The sequence below is a fragment of the Rhinolophus sinicus genome, linkage group LG16 (genome assembly GCF_036562045.2).
Source record: "Rhinolophus sinicus isolate RSC01 linkage group LG16, ASM3656204v1, whole genome shotgun sequence".
NCBI lineage: Eukaryota > Metazoa > Chordata > Mammalia > Chiroptera > Rhinolophidae > Rhinolophus > Rhinolophus sinicus.
Window position 1 is genome coordinate 10,824,105 of NC_133765.1, and position 25,677 is coordinate 10,849,781.

A 25,677-nucleotide genomic window follows, 5' to 3' on the forward strand; every position below is an offset into this window, starting at 1 on the left:
CATCCTATAAAACCCTTTTATGCTGGAGGAAGATTTAAAGAACATTAAAAAAAAAAAAAAAAAAAAAAAAGAACAACAACAAAAAACAAATTGCAAACATCATCAACAATGTGAAGGTTAGCTTTAAGCATCAACTTGACTGGGCCGCGGGTGCCCAGATTAAACATTATTTTGAGGTATGTATGTGTGGGTGTCTCTGGATGAGTTAGCATTTGAATTGATGGATTTAGTGAAGTAGATTGCCTTTCCCAATGTATAAACCAATCCACTGAGGGTCTGAATAGAACAAAATGGCAGAAGAAGGAGGAATTCACCCCTTTGCTTTCTGCCTGCCTGATTGAGCTGGGACATAGCTCTTCTGCTGCCCTTGGACAGGGATTTATACCATCAGTTCTCCTGGTCCTCAGGCCTTTAGATTTGGACTGGAACTAATCCCGGGTCTCCAGCTGGCAGACAGCAGACTGTGGGACTTCTCAGCCTCCATAATCACATAACTCAATTCCTCATAATCAATATATTCTATTTCTATCTCTATCTAATCTCCTACTGGTTCTGTTTCTCTGGAGAACCCTGACTAATACAAATAACAATAAAAACCACATTGATTTTGTACTTTCTATTATAATGCAGTATGTACATTTGAATTCTTATGGTGGGAGAGATAAATAGAAAACTTCCCCTGGGATGACCCTTTGAACTAACGGGGGGAGGGGGGGGGGAGGGGAATAAATAAGAAAACAGTGTCCTCAGTTCTGACAGATGAAGGCACAATTTATTTAGGCAAATTATTTTACAACATTGTCTTCATTGACAGTTGTCAGCTTAACACTTAATATAGTTTTAAAAAAATCAATGATTACCTGCAAAATTATATATATTTTAATATCTAAAAAATATATTGCATATATAGGGCAGGAAAATCCCTTGTATCCACAAGGGAAGGTAACTGCTATTTCTTTTCCAAGTTGCAATGATTGTAGTACGGTTATTTACAAACATTTCCAAAGCATAAAGATTTAAATGGATTGCGTTTGCTTGCTTGTGCACAAGTTAAATAACTGTACCAGTGCTTCTCTTTCTAGTAAGTCAGTGACTTAAATGTCTTGTTTTCTTTTCAGCAATAGTCACATTATGCTTTTTAAAAACCAGCTATAAAAACGTACAAACAGCCCAAATGTACAGATTGACAAAAGATGTACAAATTACATTTAAAAAAATAACAAAGACTGATTTGATAGTAAAATTGTATTTGTGACCGAGGTCAACTCGTTTATTTATTCTTTTTAATTTTTTAATTATTTATTTTTAATACTGTGTGATATAGGAAAATAACTCTGCATAATTTATACAGTAAATTGCCTTCTGATTGGGTGACCCTGGACTGATGGTCTGACAAGCGCACAGCGCTTGCGGATCTGTTTGTTTTTAGAAATCCCTAAGACTTTTCTAAGTTCTGGGACCCACTGTCATTACTTAAAAAAAAAAAAAAATAGTTATTTAATTCTCTGTATTTCAGGAATGTCTGCATTTGCATCAACATTTCTTAGTTCATATTTTGACTATGTCTAAAGAGAATGGTCAGCCTAGTAGTTATTGCCCACTGAGAAGAATTTTGCAATGCCCATGGCTTCTTTTAAATATACACAGATGTCCTTTCTTTTAAATTCCAGTTGGGTGAAAACTTCACTGGCCTTACAACCAATGTTCCAGTTGCCATCCACTGAATTAGGTCCTCCTAAAACAAGATTATAAGCTTTTTGCCTCTATTTTCACTAAGTCTCAAACCAGAGCATAACTGGTTAAGTCCATGATTCTTTATCATACCGAACCTTACAAGGTCCATGATATGACCCGTGTGTTGATAAGAAACTGCTTTGGCCATAAAAATATAAAGAAAATTTACAGATTCTTTTGTAGAGCCAAGATATAACCATTCCAGTCATCTAAATATTCAACTCATAAAATGATAGGAGATTGAGAATCCAAATTGGCCTACTGGCCCACAGAATTATCCAACTCTTTGTTCAAGATAGAGGAAGGAAAAGTTAGCAACATAAAAAAAAAAAAAGGAAAAAAAAAAGATTGTTTTTAAAGAACAAATACAAAGGTTCTATCCAGCAAGAAAGAATATCCAGTTTTGTTTTCTCTTCAAGGCCACATATATCCTTTAGAGTCCAAAGTATTCCAGAAGTGTGAGAGATGGGGCTTCAGCTATAACATCACCGATGATTAAGCTTCTAGTAGTAGCTGCCTAAGTGTGAGGGCACGTGGGTGTTAGGATGGCGGGGGACATTGGGGTTGGGGTAGATTCCACCCGTGGGGGAGGTCCAGTATTGTGAGGCTGCTCCAAAGAAGCTGGAGGAAGTGACAGGCATGGAGGATGGGTGGGGAGGGACAAAGTTCACCTTCTGTTGATGGGCGTGGTAGGAAGGCATGTAGGAGATATCAGAAGGGTACTTGTACATGGACGACTCAGTTGGATGTGGCTGCAGAGCCTGGGCAATGCCATGGAAGTCAAATTTGTAGGCATACCTTTTGCCATGTACTTTGGTCATAATGTTTTTATCATAGTAGTATCGGAGGGCCCGGCTCAGCTTGTCATAATTCATGTTGGGCTTGCTTTTCCTTTCCCCCCAGCGCCTTGCCACCTCGTCGGGGTCCGTCATTTTGAACTCCCCATTGGTCCCCTCCCAGGTGATACAGCTGGCGTTGGCACTATCGGAGAGTAGCTCGAGGAGGAATTGCCATAACTGGATCTGCCCGCTTCCTGCAGGTGGTGAGATGAACAGGAGAAAACAGAGTATTTCAGCCTGGGGAAGTCACAATCCAATTCCCGAAACGCGAGGATCCTCTCTTTTATAAGAAACCCTTTATTTCCTTTTACATTCAGAATCTACTGGGGAGCCCCTTCTTTTCATTGCTGACTTGCTTTTCTGTTTGCCAATGAAATTGGCATCATAAGCATGGTTAGATCTTAGGATAATTTGCCCGAAGGCCTGATAAAATGCACTGTGGGTAATGAGGAGCTGGATTATCCAGAACTAGATGTGTGATTTGGGGCAAGCCACACCCAACACTTTTGGCAAGATTTTTGAATCTCTTCTTTTATAAAGGCCTCAATCACTGTCAATCTCTGCTTAGTGATGAAGTCTTCCAAGGTATTCCCTGTCAGTGTCAAAGAGTTGGGGCCAGAAGACTGCTGTCAGAATAACAGGGAGAAGGTGTGACTCTGGCTTTAGGCTATAAGGGACCTAGAATGCTCCTTAGCAGAGCCTTAGCGTTTGGCTCTCAGCTCTAACTTCTACAGAGAAGAACCTGGGAGGACAGAAAAGTATCAGGAGAGGGAGCTGGGTGGCTTCTTTTTCCTCTGGGCAGGAATGGACAGGCACTAAAGAATGGGCCTGGAGACACTGGCGTGGGAGTGTCATTAGTTCCCTGGGATGGGAGGGTGCTGGCCTCGTTACTGCACAGGGCCTTTTAGCTCACATACCCAGTGCTCTTGGTTTAGAGCTTACTTGGGAGTTATTTTTGATAATAAACCCTTAAAATACATATTCAAATTTATTTTATCTGCAACTTTTCAGGGATGTACCTCTTTCATAAGGCAAGATAGCTCTGTAACACTTTCTAAAGTCAAGAATAAAACGCCTTTGGAATATTTATTCACGTGTGCCTTGCATGAGGACGTTAAATGAGGGCACACTGGAATTATTTCTGCTCCCCGCCCCCATCTTTCCCTACTGAAACTTCTACCTGTGCCATTTAAGACTCATCTAAACTTCAGGGCTAATGTTTGTTTTCCAAAAGCATCCTCAGTTGTGACAACATGGATGGATCTTGAGATTATAATGCTAAGCGAAGTAAGTCAGACAGAAAAAGCAGAGAACCATATGATTTCACTGATATGTGGTATATAAACCAAAAACAACAAAAGAACAAGACAAACAAATGAGAAACAAAAACTCATAGACACAGAGGCATCCTCAGCTAAAGGACATTATTGATACCGAAAAACAAGACCTGAACTCTCATTTGTATACTAAAGAAACAGATGTTTAACTGTTCAAGGAAAGGAGCACATGTTACTCCCAGTCAGGTGTCTGAACTAGAGAACATTCTGGAAAGAAAACCTTGCAGGTGAAAGTCAACTCACCGGGGTTGGCTAGGCGACTGCTGGTTGGCCCCAGGATCTGATATGGATCTAAGGAAACAAAAAGGAAATTTGCTTTGCTGTTATTAAAAATATGAAAACAACAGCATTAACAATAAGAATACCCCAAGGATTTATACTTTTATTTCAATATCATAGGAAAGCCCAATTTTAAAACTTGACTGCTTTTATTTGCAGACCTCAAAAGATCTTGATCATAGTTATGGTTCATCCCATTATTTACAGAAAGAATATAGAATAGTAACAGCATGATTTCTTTCATATTTGGTGTCTAAAATATATAGATAATGCTGTCATTACGTAACACAGAGTAATAAAACCATTTGGAAAGGAGCTAATATTTAATCGTAATGAATAAACTGAACATGGCTTATTAAATGGGCTTAAAAAAGTGCTAATGACCTTCTTGAAGGTCATTAATAGCTTTAAATGGTCTTTAATAGTTCTACCTATTACCAACAACTTTACATGTCTCTGTTTTTCTGATGTAGCATAAAAAATATACGCCTGGAAATCATGTGGCCTGGGTTCTACCCCCAGGTATGTCATAAACTAAATAACTCATTGGACAATCTCTGGGTATCAGTTTTCTCCTCTGCAAAATGAGTGGGTTGGGCTACTGGATTCCTCAGTTCCCTTTTAGTACAACATTCTGTGATTTTAAGCTTGAAAATCTCAGCACTAACCAGGATTTGTATTTTAACTAAAAAGTTACTGTTATTGCTATCTTGGATTACTTAAAATTTATGTGATTATTTAGCCATTAAAAAGTCTTTGCAATATTGGTTTTAAGTGAGGTCTTTTTTTTTTTCAGGTAAGGATATCATGGTAGAGAGTTGGATCATAGCTTGGCCATGTTGTTAAATGTTTGGTGCAATTTTACTATTTTTACAGTTACAATTTCAGTTTTTAAAAATCAACATGATTTCTAGGTTTCTACTTCGAATCATAAATTAACATGAAGAGTCCTTAAGGACAGTCAGTCTACTCTTTTTCATAAACACAGTGTGACAACAAAAATTTTTTGGCAGGTCATGTCGAGTTTGTTGTTGTTGGGGAGTCTTTAAATCCTGTATGTCAAATCCTCTCTGTCTGGCTTGTGTTTCATAGTCAGCAAGTTCTTTTGTAACTTTCCTGATGAATTGTAAGTCAATTCTCTATTGCTATGTCTTCAGCAGAGATGGAAAACAGTGTTTGCCCATCCCAAAGCGAATGGCTTGTTCAGAACTTAATCTCAGCTGTGTCATATAAAGAAGCCACAGCTAGCCTTGGGAGTGGGCACAGAAGCCATCTTCAGATATGTGAAGGATCTTCATATAGAACAGAAGGAAGATTTCTCCAGACGGCAAACTAGGAAGCTTGAATGGAAGTTACGGGGAGGGGTGCTTGGGCTCAGATAGTGGAATTGAGCCCAGCTGGGTAGTGAACTCCCGTTGCTCTCAATATTTGAGCAGAGGTGAGATAATGATAAGATTGAGATGTTACACAAGGATGTTACGGACCTAGATGTCTCTAAGTTCCTTTCTAATACTAAGAATCTCCCATTCCATGGTTGTAAAAGTTCCCCTGCCTAAACTGTTAAGTAGATCCATCACAGGATGAGGGTGTTTTTGAAAATAAAGCTTGGAGAACAAGTCAGGAGACTGGGACTATAGCGCTCATAAATTAGCTGTGTGGCTTTTAGCAAATCACTTCACCTTTCTGGGCCTCAGTGTCTTTATTTCACAAAATGAGGTATTGGAATATTTTGTCTTTAATATTCCTTTCACCTCTGATATTTAACAAGTCTCTATCTCATTCCAGTGCCTGTTACTTGATTCACAGATCTAGACCCTCTGTGGAAGAGAAAAGTGATGACAAATGAAGCATATTGTTTAAATCCTCCCCAGCTAACCACATGGAATCAATGGCTGCATAAGAAGCAAAGGAGGGATTACACATCATGGACAGGTACCTGGTTGGGGCCGTTGTTCAGTATTCTTACTCATTGTTTGTGCTCCTGCAAGAGGGGGACCTGTGATAAGAGAAAAAGAAATATAGTAAGTGGGGCCAGTCTCCATGAGGGAAGAAAAACATCTTGTCAAACGCACTCCAGAAGGAGGACAAATGTGCTTTCTCATTCATTCATTCACGTACTTGCTACTCACTAATTTATTCATTTTATTTTATAAATATTTATCTAGAATCCACTATGTGCTGGCACTGTTCTTGATGCTAGAGATTCAGCAGTGAACCAGCAGTTCCTGGTAAAACTTAGATGTTAATGGGGCAGACAATGATAAACAATAATAAACACATAGTATAGCATGTCTAACGGTATTGGGGCTGTGGATTTCATTTTTTAAATAGGAAATTTAGAGCGGTCCTTAATGAGAAGGTGACATTTGAGCTTAGATCACCTGCTTTCTGTGTTTTCATGTTTCGTGAGCTCCCCTCCATGGTATCCCTTACATACACCCTTTCCTTTCCCGTCATTGCTTCTCTATTTTAGACCTGCACCACTTCTTGCACAGTCTAAGGATTAGTTTGACTGTATCTTCACCATTCCTCTCTCTTTCCACTGACCCATCATGTGCTATGTAGCCAGTTTAATCTCCCTAAACCATTTCACTCCACTGTTTCAAAAACCTAAGTGACTCCTCATTGACTAAAGAATTAAAGTCTATCCTCCTAATGTCCTTCACGCCCCCTTCCTTACTTTTACAGACTTCCTTTCTTTCACACATCCTAAACTCCAGGAACCCAGAGCCCTCACTGACTGTCAGACATCTCAACCTTGATGTCTTTCCCTGGACCCCACTCCTAGGAGGGTCTGGCCTCCCCATCTCCACAGGTCCAAATCCTGCTTCTCCTTCTAGAGCTAACTCAAATGGACCCAGGATCATAGGGCGCTCCTCAGTACGACCCAGATGAAGAATGATTTGTGTGCATGACCCCTCTGCCCTGATGCTTTGTGCCTGACTCATCTTTGTGAACCCCAGAATGTTGGGTGCTGGGCACATAGTGAACAAATAGTTAATACATATTATTAAGGAATCTGAGTTATTGCTGGGGCATAAATTTGTAATCCTAATCTCTTTCTTGAAAGAATTCCCTTCACCATCCAATCGTGTGCATATTTTACTTCCTAGAGATAGCAAGACTGACATATTTTGGTTCAGGAGTTTGAGTCATTCTCTTCCCTCCTCCCCTAATGGGAAATGTTGGGTCAGACTTAATACAAATTCATGTCTCAGACCCCTTCCATCCCCTCATCAGGTTATCCTCCATCTCAGCCTTTCATGAAATAGGAATAGGGACCTTGGTGTGGCTAGGCCTCCACAGTTCTAGGAGCAAAGTCATAGAGGGTAATTTTCATCATTTAAATGATAGAATGCAAATCCAGTGGCCTTTCATTCACACAGAACCTTGTCCTGAGAAATCTTCTGACTTCAATGCTTCTAAAACCAAAGGCCATGAAGTAAAACTCAAACGTCTGAATGAAAACACCCTCTTTCAAGGAGCAAGTATTGCTGACAGGCCCTAAATTGGCAGTTAATTTTGATGTTCACTCAAAAAGCAGGAAAACAAATGCTCATTCCTATCCTCCTGTATCTCATGACCCTGTTTTCCATGCTGTCCTTGGAAAAATGTTTTCCTCCCAAAGACAGTGACATTTACTTACTTTTGTTGAGGCCAGAATTCATGTTGTTGCCCCATCCTCCTCTCCTGACTGAGTCGTAAGAAGGGTCTAATGAAAAACAACAAATTGTCGTACATCAGCATCTCCTGCTTTTCAGAAAGTTTGCATGAAGATGACCTTTCAGTAATCAGGACAAATGAAATTTAATTCAGCAATAACTTTCAAGCATCACTGTATTCCAGAAATGTGTTCTTCCCCTGGGGTAAGTGTGGGGTGAGTGAAAGGAACATGAACTCTCTGACTGGGAGCAGAAGTAACCAGAAGAACTCTGAATTTGACGTCAGAGGATTGATGGAAGTTATGTCCCTAGCATTATGTGTTGTGAGACCTTGGATGAATCATAAGACATCCCTTGGACCTCAACTTTCTTTAATATGGAAATTAAAATTTGCATGATTTATCTGCCTTATAATGTTATGCACTAAATGTTTGTGTTCCCCCTAAATTCATTTGTTGATATCTAATCTCCTATGTGATGGTATCAGGAGGTGGGGTCTTTGGGAGGTAGTTAGGTCATGAGGGTGGAGCCCTGAGGAATGGGATTCGTGGCCTTATCAGAAGAGGCCATAGAGCTAGCTTGCCTATTCCTGCCATGTGAGGATACAACAGGAAGTCAGCAGTCTGCAATCCAGAAGAAAGCCCTCACAAGAATCCGACTCTGATCTCAGACTTCCAGCCTCCAGACATATGGGAAATAAATTTCTGTTATTTATAAGTCACTCGATCTATGGTACTTTGTTATAGCAGCCCCAACAGACTAAGACAGGTAATGATCAAATGAGACAACTGATGTGAGGCATCTTATAAAGCTTTCTAAAAATATAAACTAATAAAAGTTTAGAAAGAAAAATAAATGTCTATTGCAGCTCTGAAGAGATGGGCAGTGTCCAGATTCAAGACGCCAGGAAGAATGTCTGAAAGCCCAGGCCCACGGTGTTTCAGGAGGCCGACTCCAGCCCCTTCCTTCAGCACACTGATGTAGTGGGTGATATCTCAGAGGTATGAGCACATTCCAGGATCTCCTAGGCCTCTCATGCTTTTCTACGGAGAGTGGAGAGGGCTGGGCCTGATGACCACAGAGAAAGGAAAAAGGCCAGAGGTGTGGCTGGAAAGGGGGCTGGGAACAAGAAATGAGGGGATGGAGAGATACCTCCTGCCTGGAAATGACTAGAGCCTCACCTACAAATTGTTATGGAAACTACTCCATTGAACCCGAACATTTGTGATCCCAACCTTTTTCTTGAAAAAATCCACATGCCTCCATAACCATGTTCAGAAATGGCTTCACTAAGTGGCTGGAAACTTCCTCTTTTCCTTTCTGGTGGTGTAAGTCCCGTTGAGACATTGAGCAGGAATAGCAGAAGAGCTTAAGGATACAGAATTATGACTTTCAAAGTCTTTCCATGAACAACAAAGAAACCATGAAAACCATCTGAACAAACGGAGCACAAACCTCATCAAACAACAGCCTGACAGGGTGAAACACAAACCATCCCCTCCACCCCTTCTGAGCCTCTCAAACAAATTAGAGTAAGATCTGCAAAGATGGATGGGCTCATCTGATTGCCTGTTCTCATTGTTTCTGGCTAAGAAGAACCAAAAGACAGGGACAATTTTCTTGTGGAAAAATCCACGTGCGGATGCACATTCCTCCTGGCTCTGGAAAAGCCAGTGCAGTTTTTAAATTACAGTCTTTAGCAACTGGCATGAAAAGCAAAACAGAAAGTGAGGGGGATGGGGATGGGGAAGAAGAGCAGGGAAGGGGACAAAAGAGAGACAAAGCTCAACTTATTTAAGATGTCTGTTCTTATTAGACTTTTTTTTTTTTTTTCTCACAATTCCTCCTGCAAGTGTATTCTTCTGCTTGCTTAAAAACAAAATAAAGCAAAAACAAAAACCCAAGTTGTTTACAAGCTTGGAATGAGGTTAAAGGCTCTCCTAGGCATTTTCTGGACTGTCTTCCAGGGGGCTGTAGAGTCTGTGCAATGCAGGTATCAGCCAAAGGAAAGGTGAAGTTCCTCAAAGATTTTTCTGTGGTGAGGAGATGCTGGTTTGTTCTCCAATAATTTATTTCAGAGTGACTTCTGCAATGTATTGTGTGCTTGGCCACAGAGTGGATATGAAGTAATATAAAACATGTTCCCTGTCCTTGCATTTAAATATGAAAAGATAACTAAGATTGTGAGGAATCAGGTCATGGACCAAAGGAGTGGTGGACACATTAAGGCTGCTGGAGGTTAAGGAGGGAGAGGTGAGTGTAACTGGAGCCATGTGACCTGAGTAAGACCTTCTTGGAGAGAAGAGAGTGAGCAATACAGAGAGGCAAAAGGAAGAAGTGGGTGGTGGGATGTGAAAGTGATGTCTACGGGATAACCATGGGAAGAACTGCACAACTGAAGTAGAGGGATGGGTGGGAAGAGAGGGCTAGAAGACAGGGCCGAGGGCATGTTCAAGGCCATTTTGATGGCAGCTAGAAAAGCTTAATGACCTGGGGTTACAGGTGATGGAAGCCCAGAGACATTTTGGGCATGCAGCGATGCCATGAAAACAGGGTGTGGGGGAGAACGAAACTTGTGGTAGTGTGCAGGATAGGTCGGAGTGCCTGGGGGAAGGAGGTGAATCTGGCAGGAACAGAATTGAAAGTGGAATAGAAAGTGATAAACTCACGTCAGAAGGAAAAACAAATCACCAAGTTCCAGGAATTGGTGTGTGTTATCTGAAGTCCTGACTTGCCTTCTGACTTCCTGCACTGTTAAAAATCTCTGTCTCAAAGATTTCTAATCAATTTTTCTACTCAATCATTCATTTAGTGAAGGCTTCCATCCTATATGGAAGCTATGCTATATGCATTCTGAACCACTTTTTTAGTCCAAACATGGCTATGGCTATCATTACCATTGACTTCTTATCAACTTTTCTTGTTTATTATTCTTTTACTCTAGGTCCAGGGACAGAACAGACGTAGAAAAGTTACAGAATGCATGGATGAATTAGCTGTAACCAACAGAAAGTGGGTGATGGCTGGCATTTTCTGTAACTCTAAGTGCCCAATCATGGTTTGAAGCTGATGCCTTATCAGGAAGTGTTTGGCAACCGCATCTTGGTGGCAATGCCTGAGGACCTGGGGAGGGCTGCAGAGCTATCAGACATGATTCTCCTACAGGCCTAGTGGGGAAATGGGGCAGAGTCTGGCTGAGAGGATGACTGAGGTACCAACCAACCCGGAAGTCTTCTAGTAGGTAAAAAAAAGGAAGCAACCAGAACAGAGAGGCCACCAGCAAACAGCCTGAACCTGTGTCCTCACTGCAAAGTTAACAGAGCAATCAACAGCAATGGGCCATGCCAGAGGCTGGTGTCTTTAGCCAATGGTCTGGGAGCAGCATGTGGAATCTGAGCAACAAAGACCACAAGTCTCCCTCCCATTGCTTTTTCATCCCCACCTATTTGCATGGAAAGTCCTGCCATTGGCACCTGAAACCACAAAAGACAGCCCGAGTCTGTTACTGAGGAGTTTAACAAATGCACTCTGTGGGCATTGGGGTTTGTAGGGACATCCACTAAATGTAAGATTTAAACGGGAACCAGTGTTTCTGGAGTAAGTCCTACTGCAAAGCCAAAGCATAAAGATGGAGAAGGCCAAGGCCAAGAACCAAGGTCTGGCATTCTGCCTTGGAGGTTTGAAGAACCCAGGCAGCTGGGTTCTTGTAGACTAAATGAGATATCCAAGTAAACACCTGGCACAGTGCCTAGCATCATGTCTGCTGCGGAAAATTGTTGGCAATTAATATTTCTATTGGCATCATTATTATATACCTAAAGAATGTTCGGACCCAAAAGCATGTTCGCCGCCCCTACCAAATGCACATTTACTTCCACCTCCCCTCCCCTCTACTCCCTGACTCTGCTCTACTTCTTATTTTTCCACTGATCACCTAATTTAATGAATAATTAATTCATGGTTGTTGTTTATTGTCTGCATCGCCCACCTAAATATCAGGTCCACAAGGGAAGGGCTCTTTCTTCTGTTCTCTGACATAACCAAGTACCTAGAGCAGTGTCCATCCCAGAGGAAGCACACAATAAATATTTGTTGAATGAATGAATCGACTGGGCCAATATTTTCTCCTTCTTGCTAAATATACACACTTCCTCTTATCGTTCACTATTTCGCTAGTTGAAATGCATCAGAGCCCTGTACCCTGACTTCTCCCCACTAGTTAGTCTCCAGGTGACTTACGTCTGGGTGATGAGAAGTACAGACTCTACTAACCCTGTGTGCCCTCTGAGCATACGAGACAACAATCCACCCATTACAAGGCTAAAAGCTTGTCCCCACAGGGATGTCAATGACCGGATGTCACTTATTGAAGTGGCCTACATTTTACTTTATATATATTTTAATGTCATTGTTGAAGTGAGGGTTTGTTTCTCTCCTAATAGTCATACAAGTGAAAACTTAGCAGTGTGGTCAGCGCTAGTCTCAGACACACAAACAGAAATATGTCTATAACCAAAATGAAAAAGTCTGGACCTGAAGGTGAACCCAGCTACTCACATTTCTGCACAAACTCTATCCCTCCCTGGCCTGACCCCTGGCTCCGTCAGAGCTCTCTGACCCTGGCTGCTGGTCAGCACGTGGAGAGTTCTCCAGTGGGTGTGCTGGTCCATGAAGAAACCTGAGCTCCCCCACCCCACCCCCCGGCCCCACCACGCAACTATGATGTGTGTTGTCTGCTTTCTGAGAACTGACTTCTGTAAAAACAAGCTGAAGGTAGCAGCCAAGGGCACAGTGTGCAAAAATGTGAATGTTAGGGACGAGCAGCTGAGTTGACAGTCTCAGAACTTTCGTGTGGTGGCAGGTGGTTTTATCAGCAGAAAAGTATCCCCTGATTCTGACAAACTCACTTTTTACTACAGTGAAGGCTGCCACCCCCTCCTAGCTTTATAAAGCACCAAGATGACAAATCTTATTGTGATTCTTTTCCAGAGGAGTCACCAAGAGGGCTTTGCTTGGAGTTTGTGGTTTCGGGCAGTCCTGAGATCAGCTTTGGCCAAAGCAAACAGAGACCAGAGCCTTGTTGTGGAGAGTCTGGGCACTGCCAGGCATTGTGGAGGGTTCTGCCTCATGTATATAATGGCCTGAACAGTATCTCCATTATGTGATGCTCGGTGTGGATGAATGTGACACTAAATGGCCTCTTAGATTCCAGGAGAGCCTCCCGGGGAAGAGAAATATGAGCATGGAGATTTTTTTTTTGAAAGGTCCCTGCTGGAAGGGGAAAGCTTTTTCTGGATATGACCTTCTCATAGACATCCCAGTGTTAACTCAGTTTCTGTGTGAAGCTTTTAAACGGGTCTTGGAAATCTGGCCAAGCGTCTCAGGCAAGACGTTTCTTTCTGCTCTGATGCCTACAGTTTGCTGTCTGAAGGCCTGGTGTCCCAGGCAACATGCAGCTCTCCACTTTGTCATGACCTCACCCAGAGGCCAATGATGCAGTGACACCAGCACACAAGAGCCTTTCTCTTCATTCCTGACGACATAAGGCCATGTTCTCAATTACTTGATGGAAAAAAGATGAATTTTCCCTGAAACTTCTCATCGAATTTCTGGTTGCTGCTGAGAAGGTTGGCAGCACCTAACCCTGTTTATCCTTGGAAAGCCCAGCTTCTGAATGCAGACCTTTCAGCTGAGGAATGGGTAATTGCGTGCCATGCTCAGAGCAGAAACTTCTCTTAGGAAGGTCTGAACCTCTTTTCTTGAAAGAGTAAGGACAACAAAGGAGAAAAGTTCTAATAAAGGGGACCCTGAGACCCATAGCCCTGAACTTCCTAAGAAAGAGCCAAGCCCAGCAGGAGGAAGACACATGAACCAGAATCTCACAGGGAGGATTGCATATGGGGCGCCATCCTTGTTGTTGGTAGGGGATTGGGCTCCATGATCACCCCTAAACCCCTTCTCCCTCAGAGGTCCTGCTTTCTAACAGCCCAGTCATTGAAGAGGAGCCTAATGGCCACCAACCCAACTCAGGCTGCTTTCCTCTGGGCTCATCTCCATGCCACCTTTGACGTTGTGCCCCACCTGTGAAAGCCTGCTCTGCTTCCCGGAAACTTCCCAACCCACAACTCAGGACCAGCTTCTTCTCTGCTGCTGTCTCCACTATAACCCGTTAGACACCAGATGTCTGACCTGCCGGCCTGGCCTCCCACTTCAAAAGCAGTGCAAGGGCAACTAGCACATAAGCAGTGAACAGGTATACAGGTGTAGGATGCCCTCATGAAGGGGTCCTTCTCTCCAGTGGGCCTCAGGGTTACCTCAGTGGTTACGACATGGTGTTTAGAATCAGGTCGCCCTGGAGTCAGATCCCAGCTCTGCCATTAACTTCACTGAGTAACCTTGGTCAAAAGGTTACTCTACCTTTTGAACCTCAGGTTCTGCTTCTCTAAAATGGTTTAAAAACAAATGCTTTATAGGGTTGCTATGAGGATTAAACAAGCATTGCATAAATGGCAATTTACAAATATACACAGTATATATGTAGTCTATACAATCTTGCTGGTACCTCTAAAAGGTTTATCTTGGTGAATTGAGCTTAAAAGGCTCATCAAAGAAATACTTGGAAAGACAGAGAAGCTATATAGGAGGAAGGATAATTCCCTTCCTGTGCTCCTAGATTAGTGATTCCCAAATTGGAATAAAGGGTGGCTCTCTTTTGAAAGAAATGGATTATCCCGGACCCCAGCTTGAGGAACTGTCTTGAAAAACAGTGAGGGGTGGGGTCTATGGGCTGCCTGCTGGTCTATTAGGCTTAGGTATTATCCAGCATCCTTCTCGCTCCCCCAACTGTCAGCTCCCCCACGTGCCTGCCCAGCTGGCCCCGAAGCTCAGCTCAGAGCTGGGCCCTCACCTCATTTCAACCCATTCTGTAGGGGCAGCCCAGCCTTCGCCTCAGTGGCATCTTAGTTTCCAAAAAGCAACAGAGGATCCTGGCTTCCATTGAGACCTCAGGAGGAGGGAAATATCTGGGGAAGACTTTCTTCAAACTTGGAACTCATAGAAAAAAAACATCCTGGATCAGATTTCCTTTGCTCAAGGATCTTGTCCTGGAATCCAAACAGTGCCTCAGCTCAGAACCGGCCCTGCTGCGTGGAGTATAATGGAGGCACTGTTTAAGATATTATATGTGCAAAGGGAAAAAAAGACATATGAGAAAAATGCTAGAAAAAATGGATGGTTTTTAAATATGAAAAGTTTGGAGAGGCAAGTGGCACATTCGCCAGGCACAGCCCTGCCACAGTCACGCAAGGCTGCCTGCTGAGCCTGGACCTCTTTTATTTTTTTTCTCCTATGGGCTCCGTGTCTAAGTGACACAGAAGTCTAAATGACCTCTTTATTTTGATAAAGCCTCAAAGTGGGATTTCTGAGCCAGCCTTATGTGGAAAAGCAATTCATACTGACTACATTAATTGGATGTTTGCCAAAACTCGCCTCCACATTGGGCCATGTAGACACAACTCAATTGCATACTTCTTTGGTCAAATCTGCCAGGTAGAAAAAGAAAACCTAACAGTTCACTTAGGTAATAGGGCTTGAGGATAAATGAGAGGTGGTCTGTGTTCAACCCTCTCCACTCTGCTGAGAGCTCTGATCTGAACTTCTTACGTTGACATTTCACGGTGAGGTTACTTTCTCTGGCAATAGGGGATGTAGTCTTGTGTCTGCTCCACAATTCAGTTTTTGCACCTTTTTCTTCCATAGTTCTGTAGGTCAGGGTTACTTGTGAGAGTCATGTTTATTGCCTTTGTCCTGTTCAGTCTTCTAATGTAATTCTTTGTGCACTTACCTCCTTTGCTTGGTGATAATCTTTTGGAGGAGAGGGATTGTGTCTTAATCACTTTTGTTTCCCTCTCACACCCCAAGATTCTTCCCCTACTAGCTTATCAGACTCAACTGATATCTCATATCGCCCAACACATTCATTCACTTAACAAAATTTTATTGAATATCTATTATTGTGCCAAACACTGTTCCATGTGCTACAAATACAGTAGCCCCACCGTCCGTGGTTTCACTTTTTGTAGTTTCAGTTACCTGTGGTCAACTGCAGTTCAAAAATATTAAATGGAAAATAAACAATCATAAGTTTTAAACTGCGTGCCGTTCTGAGTAGTGTGATGAAATCTCACACCTTCCCGTTCTTTCCTGCCCAGGATGTGAATCATCCTTTTGTCCAGCGTCCCCGCGCTCTATCCTCTCCTGCCCCTTCGTCATGAAGTCGCCCCCTGGGACATTATGTTGACTGTGCTGGTTACGGAAGCACTTGTGTTCAAGTCACCCTTATTTTACTTAATAACGGCCCCAAAGCGCAGGAATAGTGATGCTGGCAATTCGAATATGCCAACGAGAAGCCCTCATTTAAGTAAAATGCTTCCTTTAAGTGAAAAGATGAAAGCTCTCAACTTAACAAGGAAAGGACATAAATGTATGCTGAGGTTGCTAAGATCTACAGTGAGAAGGAATCTTCTATCATGAAATTGTGAAGAAGGAAAAAGAAATTCCTGCTAGATGTGCTGTTTTACCTCAAACTATAAAATTTACAGCCACATGATAAGTGCTTAGTTAAAATGGAAAAGGCATTAAATTTGCAGGTGGAAGACAGGAACAGAAAACGTGTTCTGATTGATGGCAGTGTTGCCCCAGAAAGCATTGAGCCTCAACGAAGACTTCAGCAAGGGATCCCCTGGAGAGATACCAAGCCATTTACCGCAAGTAAGGGATGGTTACAATAAAATATTTTGGGAGAGGGGGAAAGAGAGAGAGAGAGACACAGAGAGACAGAGAGACAGAGAGAGAGAGAGAGAGACAGAGAGAGGAAAGGGAGAGAACATTCACATAACTTTTCTTACAGTACATTGCTATAATTGTTCTAAATTTTATTATTAGTTATTGTTGTTAATCTCTTACTATACCTAATTTATAAATTAAATTTTCTCATAGGTATGTATACATAGGGAAAGAAAACATAGTATATATAGGACTTGGTACTATTTGGAGTGTCAGGCATCCACCGGGAGTCTTGGAACGTGTCACCCATGGAAAAGGGGGACTACAGTACAGTGATGGGTAAATAAACATCCTTGCTCAGTGGAACTTACATTCAAACAAATAGTAAACTACATTGTATATTAGAAGACGATGAATGCTATGGAGAAAAAGAAAACACCGAGTTGGGGAGGGCCTCCCTGAAAATAAATAATTTGAGCAAAGACTTGATCTGTCCAATGTTATGAAAGTGGAGCTCTCCATAGCACTATCATTTTCTTATGAAAAGTGACTGGATCGCCCTACACTGATCTCAATGCCTTTCTGGAAAGTCTATTCTTTTTTATTTCGTTCTTTACCTAGTGAGAATTACTTTATGTTGAAAGACAACAACATCAGCTTAAAAAACTTGACAGTATCTTTTCCATGTTTGGGTGAGGGAATGTAAAAGGTGAGATGAGTCTCATCTATTAAAGAGTTCACCAATTTTTGTCACATGTAGAATCAGGGTAATTGCCAAATGTGTTATCTTAGACTCACACTGACTTAGAATTGCCATTTAAATCAAGAAACTTAAAATGCCAACGCTTCCTACAATTTGCCTTTTGACATGCATCTGAAGTGGTTTCCAGGAAAGGGCAATTCTCTGGGGTCAGCGTGGGAAAAGTAGACAGGTGAGTTCATCCTGAAGGAACAGGCCATCTTTGTGGCCGGGTCAGTGAATATGAAATGCTTCTAATCCTGAGTCCTGCGTCCACAGAAGAAGAGCACAGTTGTTAAAGAAAAAGAACCATTAATTTTTGGTAGGTGGGACATGGTGTCACTTTTATAATAGAATCAGAGGCTTCTTTTCAGACTGGAAGGTACCTCAGACATTATCTAAACCAGACATGCAAATTAGCACAGGCCTGGAGGCCCAAAGCCTGAGAGAAATCATATGTGGCCATATAAGAATTTTAATAGAAATTGAAAGTATGACTCATAGCATAAAAACTTCCTTTCTCTAAACTCCTCTAGGATATTGAGCAGGACTGATAATTATTTTATAGGCAGGTCAAAGGCTTTTTAAGCTCAGAGATTTTTCAAAATAATACCAAGAATAATTTTCATCTCTTTGGAAGACTGGTACCTAACTGTTATCAAGCATAAGGGTGTTTCTGTTGTTATTAAAGGCTCTTAAAGATTTTCATGAGAAGGAATTCCATAATTTCTATTTAATCCATTGCAAACAGGAAAACAGGTCATTGCAATAGAAAGAATACTGGATTGGGGTTTAGAAATCCTTGCTTTACCTCTGCCTGCTATGAGTAGTGTGAACTTAGGCAAGTGACTTAATGTCTCTTGCGTCTCAGTTAACCTATCTGTAAAAAGGAGATACTTGGGGGAATATAATTCCTCTAAAATTTAAGAGTTTGGAAAAGCAAATGACCTATTTAATCCTCACAGGGTTCTGTTGAGAATAAATGAGATCATTCATGTGAAAATGCTTCATATACTGCAAAGTATCTTATAGAATTATAGCTGCTATTCTTTTCCAGAGTTTAATTCATTGGAGATGAGAAGTTAATCTTCCTGGTGTCAACCAAAGCTAATTTCCAGGGTTCTTTTTTAGTGGAGCAAAAGGATTGAGTAAATATTTATTTAATTATCAAAGACTAGATTTTCCTTCCCCAATGAATCCATTAACTGTCAGTGGCACTTACTGAATATCTACAGGTCTGGAAAAAAGAAACATGAAAATAATTTACAATTAAAGACTATCAGGTAATCTTGTAGTAATTAGGTAATTAGTCCATAGATAGCTTGTGAGTGTGGTAAGGTTCTGAGAAGAGACTGTAATCTTTGGGAATAAAGAAAAAATATCTCAAAGAGGGTGGAATATGAATTGGGCTTTGAAGTATGGGTTGGATTTTGATAAAGTAATAATCCCACTTAATTACCGCTTTCTCTTTAGCATATGCCTGACACAACAAATTGAACTTCAGCAAAGAGGCATGTTAAACTTTTCATTGACCCTCAGCTTACAGATCCTTGAGACTAGAGGGGAAAAGCCCACACAGGTCCTGGTTAGTGTTTTCAGTCATAGTATTTCTTCTTCAAAGAATTTATCTTCTCCCAAAAGAAATAAGTTCTTTATTATGTTAGATAAGGGCTACTCTAAAGAGAGTAAGTTGTTACATCTATAAAACGAACTTGGGAAAAGTTTTTATATTAAAATAGCAAGTGATACTATCTATGCCTTGACTTTTCACTAGAAAATGCCCCAAACCCCTACACCTCTGTCTCCAAATAGAAAGATAGATAGATAGAATGTGGTTTATGAGCATGAGACTAAACAAGCTTCTTTTAAACACTTTCCAGCTACTACTGCCCCCAAACAACCTCCCTGTAGAATTTCTAAATCAGTTTGTTTAGCAAAACAAATGTATGTGGAATACTCTGCATTGAGATGGTCACCAGTGGGCTACCTGGATCCCTTGTGGACCTAGCCTTTTCTTTCCAAAGTACTTTGGGACCCCACTCCTCAAAGCAGCCCACAGGGTCACTTCTAATTTATATTACAAACCAAGACATGGTGATGGAAATGGAGTTACGTCAACTAAGACCAACTTCATTTTGAGTCTAAGCTTTGCTATCTGGAATAGGATGAGAGGTCTGCGTCAAAGTGAAACTTGGTAGCCATGGGAGACCTAAAATAGTAATAGTCAAGATTCTGGAGATGAATTGGAAATGCGGGAACCGAACGGCCCACTTAGTAAGTGTGAAATGCCACCGAGACACTGGAATAATCATGTAACTGTGTTGGAGCTCCACCTCACCGAGCACTCACCGTCATGGGAGGCCCCTCCCTGGTAGTGGTGGGGGGAGCAGTTGTCTGGCTGCTTCAGATTGGAAAGGTCCTCTAGAGGTCAAGTTGCTTCCAAACACCTTTCCCACAGCCTTGCACCTTTCCCCCTTCCCACCTGAAGTTTAAAACCATTTTCCCTTATTAAAATACAGCAGGGCGCGTGCATTCATTGTCACCGTTACTGCTGTAGAACAAGTTGGTGCCTATGAGGTTCCTAATTTCTCCAGGAAGCATCTAAGAGCAGCTTTAATAAACAAAGACAAAAGACAGGCCCAGGGAAGGCAGGAAGGCCAACGGAGGAACTTCTAAGCAGCCAGTAATAGGACCAGGGGCCTGGGTGCCTTCTGGCACAGGGACAAGGAGAGGCCAACACTGGTGGCAGAAAGGGAGCCAATGCAGAGTAATGAAGGCATATTTCTTCTCCATTAATTATTCAAGTGGAACATTGGCTCTCAATCGTGGGGGTGTGTTGGGGGGAGAAGATTTTAGAAGCAATGGAAGGAGCTTATTCTGAGAACAAAGATGCTCAACTCCAACTTCCTCCTTGGCTCCTTCACCTACCAAGGTCCCAAGGTGATTCTGACACCTTTCTTTCTCCTTGAGAACCATGGGTCAGTGAAGCTTATAGAGGCAAGGGACTGCTTACCTGGTATAATTTGAGGGAGATTTCACAGCTAGATTTATTGGACTAATATCCATACACCCCCCCATTTTTTAAATTAAGTTTATTGCAATTCTTTTTTTTTTTTTAGTTTATTGCAATTCTTATTGATAGAGTGTTACTCAATATACCAGCTCCTTTTCTAAATCTTTTAAAAATTCTTTTAAATGTAATATTAAACACAAAAGGATGAATAATATTATGTAAATTATAAAGCATAGTAGTGAAAAGAACCTCTGTGAAATCACCTAAAATTAGGCTTCCTGAAATGCAAGAACTGAGTACATTGTCAGATTCTTGGGGTTTTTTTGGACCATAGCAGAAATCTATTAATCCTATCATCCTAACAACTAGATGAGATCAGCTTTCTGGAAGAAATGGACCTTTCCATAATGTGGTGGAAGGACTAGGAAGAGGCAATTGTGGAGCCTTGTCACTGCTGGGGTGAAGAGGGGGGTTGCATTAATGGAGTCTGTTCTGCTTCATATTAGCTTTGTGATTTGGACTTAACCTATCTGTGCTCCAATTTTCTCATATGTGAAATGGAAATAATAATAGTACCAACTAAATAAGGTTGTTATGAAGTATAAGTGTGAAGTGAATAGAAAAGTTCTTGGCACACAGTAAGCATTTAATAAGTGTTAGCAGTTAGTGTTATGGGGGACAGTGAGAAGAAAGGCAAGGAAAGGAAGGCTAAAGTGAGCAGAAGTTAAATTTACCCTGTAATATCACTTTCCCTTGGCCTTGTTCTGGCCTCGGTCTCTTTTTGCATTGGCACACATAGCAAGAGGACCCAGATCTGAAGGGTCTCCAATGGGAGTTTAAACTTATTTTTAAAAGGAAGGGGGGTGCCAAAAGGATGAAGTGGATACCATCTTGTGATTGAAATCTGCTCTTGGCAAGCTCTTCCCTCGGTTCATGGGTGGGGCTGATCACAGCTTTGGAGGAATCATCTTGTGGTTAAATGAAGGAGAAATTTAAGGCAAAGTAGAGAGGAAGGGTAGACACTGCAGATACCATGCCCATATCTGCAGGAGACAAAACCAAAATATGATTCCCATATTTAGAAATATCACAAAGAGTTAGAACACTCTTGGGGAGTAGTCCAAGGCATTTTACCTATAGTTTTCATCCATTGATCCAATGACCTTGTCTAAATTCCTACCTCCAATATACTTCAGGTGTTGCAAGACAAAAGAGTGTTATGATAGAATCTGTTGAATACTAAAGTGGGAAAACAGTAAGTCCAAGAAAATCACAAGGGGACGAGGTAGATGAGACCCTATTGAGGAGAGGTCATCTGACCTGGGCCTTAAAGGAGGAGTATGACTTCCTAGGATATGGATGGAGTGGGGGGATGACACAGGAGAGAAAGGGTATAACTGGCAAAGAGAAAACGGGGAAACATTCAATATTCTCTTTGAAAACAAATCCACATTTGAAGGACAAACTTTTCGGTCAGATCTTAAATGGGCAAAACTGTCCTATTGGGCAAAGGTGTCACATCTCTCAACCCCAAAGTGATCTAGACTATTCTGGGACTTGTGCCTCTATGGATCCTGCATAGATCAATCTGGGCAGCCTTCAAATACACACACTAGAAAGGTTGATTTTGCCTCACAATCCCTCACACTCTGGTTGCAAAGTCAACTGGTCTGAGTAAGTGGAGGGGACAGAACAAAGAAGTGCCCGCCTTGAGTTCTAGGTGGTCACCCTGGTTGTGCCTGTCAGCCCCACACAAACCCGGGGGGGCCCCAAGGCTGACAAGCATATCCCTCTGAAATCTGTCTTGCAGCAAGATGCATGGTGGTATATTTCTTTAAAATAATCAATCAAACACAGAAAGTGAGGGGAATGGTCATTAGGAGATATCTTTGCATATATTTTTTAAAATCCTCAAAGGAATAAAATGTACACAATTTGAATTATTCCTGAGATGGAAGAGCTCCTTCAAATACGGGAATTCATGCCTCAACTGCAACAGAGGGAAGAAAGTGCCCCAAATTCCTCTATACCTGCCTCAAACAAGGGCATGGTACAATAATGGTCCAAAGTCGTTTGCCTCATTATCCTGGAACAAGTTTACACTTGTCTTAGGAAACAGGCTAAGTGTTTCCAATAATTTAGAGAAAGCGTGTCCTAGTCACTGTGTAACCCACACATGTGCGATAACAGCGCACATAGCACACCCACGGAAAAAAATAACAGTTCTTTTACTTAGAGAAAGGAAGGATAATGGTTACTTAGAAAGTGTCCCAGACAAGCTGTCAAATTGAATTCAGAGAGCTGGAGTCTGACTCCGGGACAGGGCTGGCTGGCTGAATTCCCTGGGGGTTGGGGTTTCCTGCCTGCTGCAGCTTAGAGACAACGATTCTTTGTTTCCAGCTCTCTCTCTCTCTCTCTCTCTCTCTCTCTCTCTCTCTCTCTCTCTCTCTCTCTCTCTCTCTCTGTCTCTCTCGCAGTCTCTCTCTGGTAACACACACACACACACACACACACACACACACACACACACACACACAGAGCTCTCCAAAGCAGGTCAGATTGAAAGCAGACAAAACATTAACTCTGGAATTTCAAAGGAAAACAATTAAAAAAAAAAACCAACAAGAGAGCAAGCTACTGTCTATTCTATAATCATAAATCTTGCCTTTGGACTGCAGAAACAGCACACACACATTCAGCAATCATCCCTACTTTTGCTAAAACTGGATTAGAGGTATTTCATCATAAAGGAAAAACATATAATGACAAAGTTCTTAACAGGCCCTCCTGTGAGGCCTCAATACCCTCAAATTTAAGTGCATGTTAGTTGACATAGACAGAGCCTGTGGAGCCACATAACCTGCTGCATAAGAGATGTTATTTACTCCCTAAAAATAACAGGAGATTACCTCACAGTATTACAGGCCTTTTCCTACGGGCACACGTGTTCCGACCACCCCCCACATGCCGCCCCAGCCAGGGCAACAGCACATAGCCCTCGCCCACGCTGAACACTCCCTTACCCCCTACCAGTCAGGAGGCTGCCCCAAACCCACCCTCCCACACATGGCTCTCTTTCGCATAGGGTGCATAGCTATAGCAATAAATATTCTGCACTCACCTACATTTTCTCCCATCAAAACAAAACATCTTGGGGCATCTTTTAAATTATAGAAAATTTCAAAGATATAGAAAAGCAGAGAGAAAGTCTACTGGATCCCACAGGGCCCTTCATCCTGCTTCAATAAGCATGAACTCATGGCCAATCTTATTTTTAGCTTGACTCCCACCCATTCCCCTCCTCAGCCCTGGTTATTTTGAAGCAAAATCCCTGGCTCTCAGCTCCTTTGCTGAGCTTCCTGTCTCACAGTGAGACATCCAACTATACTTGGTCTTTCAGCTTCGTGTAGGCCACCGAGAGTCCCAGCCCAGGCTCCCTTCTTCACACTCACGTTACACTGAGGTCTTGGTGCCTCCCAGGAGCTCAGCTGGGTCCCTTCCCCCAAACCCAACCTGAAGACTTACAGCCCCCAGCACCGCAGCACCACCACCCCACCCCACACACAACAGACCCAGGCACACTGGCACACTGGCTGGTGTCTTTGGTGTCTACCATTCTCCCTTTCTTTCACTGTCCATTTCTAGCACTACCATGCTGCATCTTTCTAGAGGCCTCCCATTGGCCTCTAAAATTAAACCAGAAAGGACACGCCATAGACGATGTAAATGCAGGAGGAAATGGCCAGATTTGGTGACACATCACTCAGACTCCAATATACAATATTGATCACTCACTGATCTGTCTGTATGTCTGACTATACGCTCTGTGTGAGTAGGTGCTGGTTGTGCACCATATTTCCTGGGCTCAGCCTAGTGTCCCATGCACAGTGTCCCATGAACAAGTAGGTTCTTAATAAATGAAGAGATGAGGGAATGGGGTGGAGGAGGGCACAAATCACAGACTTTAGGTCCATTCCTGACTCGGGTACCGAGTGATGTGCTGTTCACTCCCCATGTGGCCTTGGCTGGACCCACATTTTCTCCGGCCTCATGTCTCTTTTGTCACATGAAAAGGTTGGAGTGCACGTTCACCTTTAGCATTTAAGGATTTTTCATCTCCTCATTAATCTCAGAGAACTTCTTGTGTGCATTTTTCTATTTGATGATCTGCAGTTTCATATTCTTCCTTAATAGCTCCATATGTGTCTCTCCCTAATAAGATTTGAAGCAACTTGGCTGTTTCATCCATGATATCACCACGTCATGTTATATGGCATGGTATCACTCACAACCATTGTGTTATCATATTGTAAATCCTCAAAAATATTCTCATTATTTTGCAACGATAATAATGTAATTACTGTTATAATTCATGGAGCTGACTTGTATTGAGCACTTATTGGTGTGTCAGACCCCATTCTAAGTTACTTGTGGGTACTATATTATCCCTGAAGGGGCACTAAAATTATCCTTATTTTATACATGAACTGAAGCAGAAAAGATCAAGTGACTTGTCCAAGTCACACAGTATGTTTGCGTCCAGAGCCTGAGGACTATATCCAATATGCTATAATGCTGAAATATGAGCTCAATACCTGCCTCAGGTGAATTAAGAGCATTAATTAAAGGCTGTTTAAGAAGCTGTCAGATGCTTGGATTGAGTATGCTGAGATAATGATGTGAGCAGCAGTGTGGAGGGAGGAAAGAACACCAGAGACCTACACTTGAGCTCTGCTCTGCTCCAAGAACCTCAAATGAACCCTGTCATCTTGTTTGCTTTATCTACGGAAGGGGATAATAATAATACCAGCTCTGCCATCTCATGGTAATGGCGTGAGGCGCAAATGAGATAATGGGCCTGCCAATGCTTGGCCAGCAGTAAAGGGCTGCAAAGGGTTGTTGCTACGTGCACAGGCCCCTGCCATCTGGAAACCTCCTTGACAGAAGCAGGGCTCTCGTTAGCACGATCTTCAGTGCCTGTGAGGCATTTCACTATAAAGGACAGCAGAAAGGAATTTCTCCCGCCCGCTTTCTTTCCCATACTTAACATGTAAGCAGACAGACCTTTTATCCATTAGCCAAGGCAACTGCTGGAGATGGCCATTCTGCAGGCAGGCAATCTACCTGCAGTGGAGAAGCGGTTTTGCATTCAGCAGCGGGTCCTGAACGGCTTCCCAGGCTGGGGCTGGAAGCTCGGGGCTACACGGGCCATGGCGGATTTATGAGTTCCAGGAGTTAATAAACAAGGAGCTCAATATCCTCTGACTTTTGGAGAGTCAGAGGTATTTAA

General features: G+C 42.2%; 1 protein-coding gene across 4 annotated transcripts in view; it reads right to left on the bottom strand.

The window, feature by feature from the left end:
• Positions 1–750: 750 nt before the first annotated feature.
• Positions 751–25,677, bottom strand: part of FLI1 (Fli-1 proto-oncogene, ETS transcription factor) — a 120,839-nt gene continuing 95,912 nt past the window's right edge. For all 4 annotated transcript variants that reach the window (XM_019714818.2, XM_019714820.2, XM_074321948.1 and 1 more), the window contains 4 exons: positions 7,836–7,901; positions 6,126–6,185; positions 4,154–4,201; positions 751–2,767 (listed from right to left, as the gene is read on the bottom strand). In XM_019714818.2, coding sequence (XP_019570377.1) covers positions 2,238–2,767; positions 4,154–4,201; positions 6,126–6,185; positions 7,836–7,901 — 704 coding nt within the window. In that variant the 3' untranslated portion in view covers positions 751–2,237. The remainder of the gene's footprint in view (positions 2,768–4,153; positions 4,202–6,125; positions 6,186–7,835; positions 7,902–25,677) is intronic.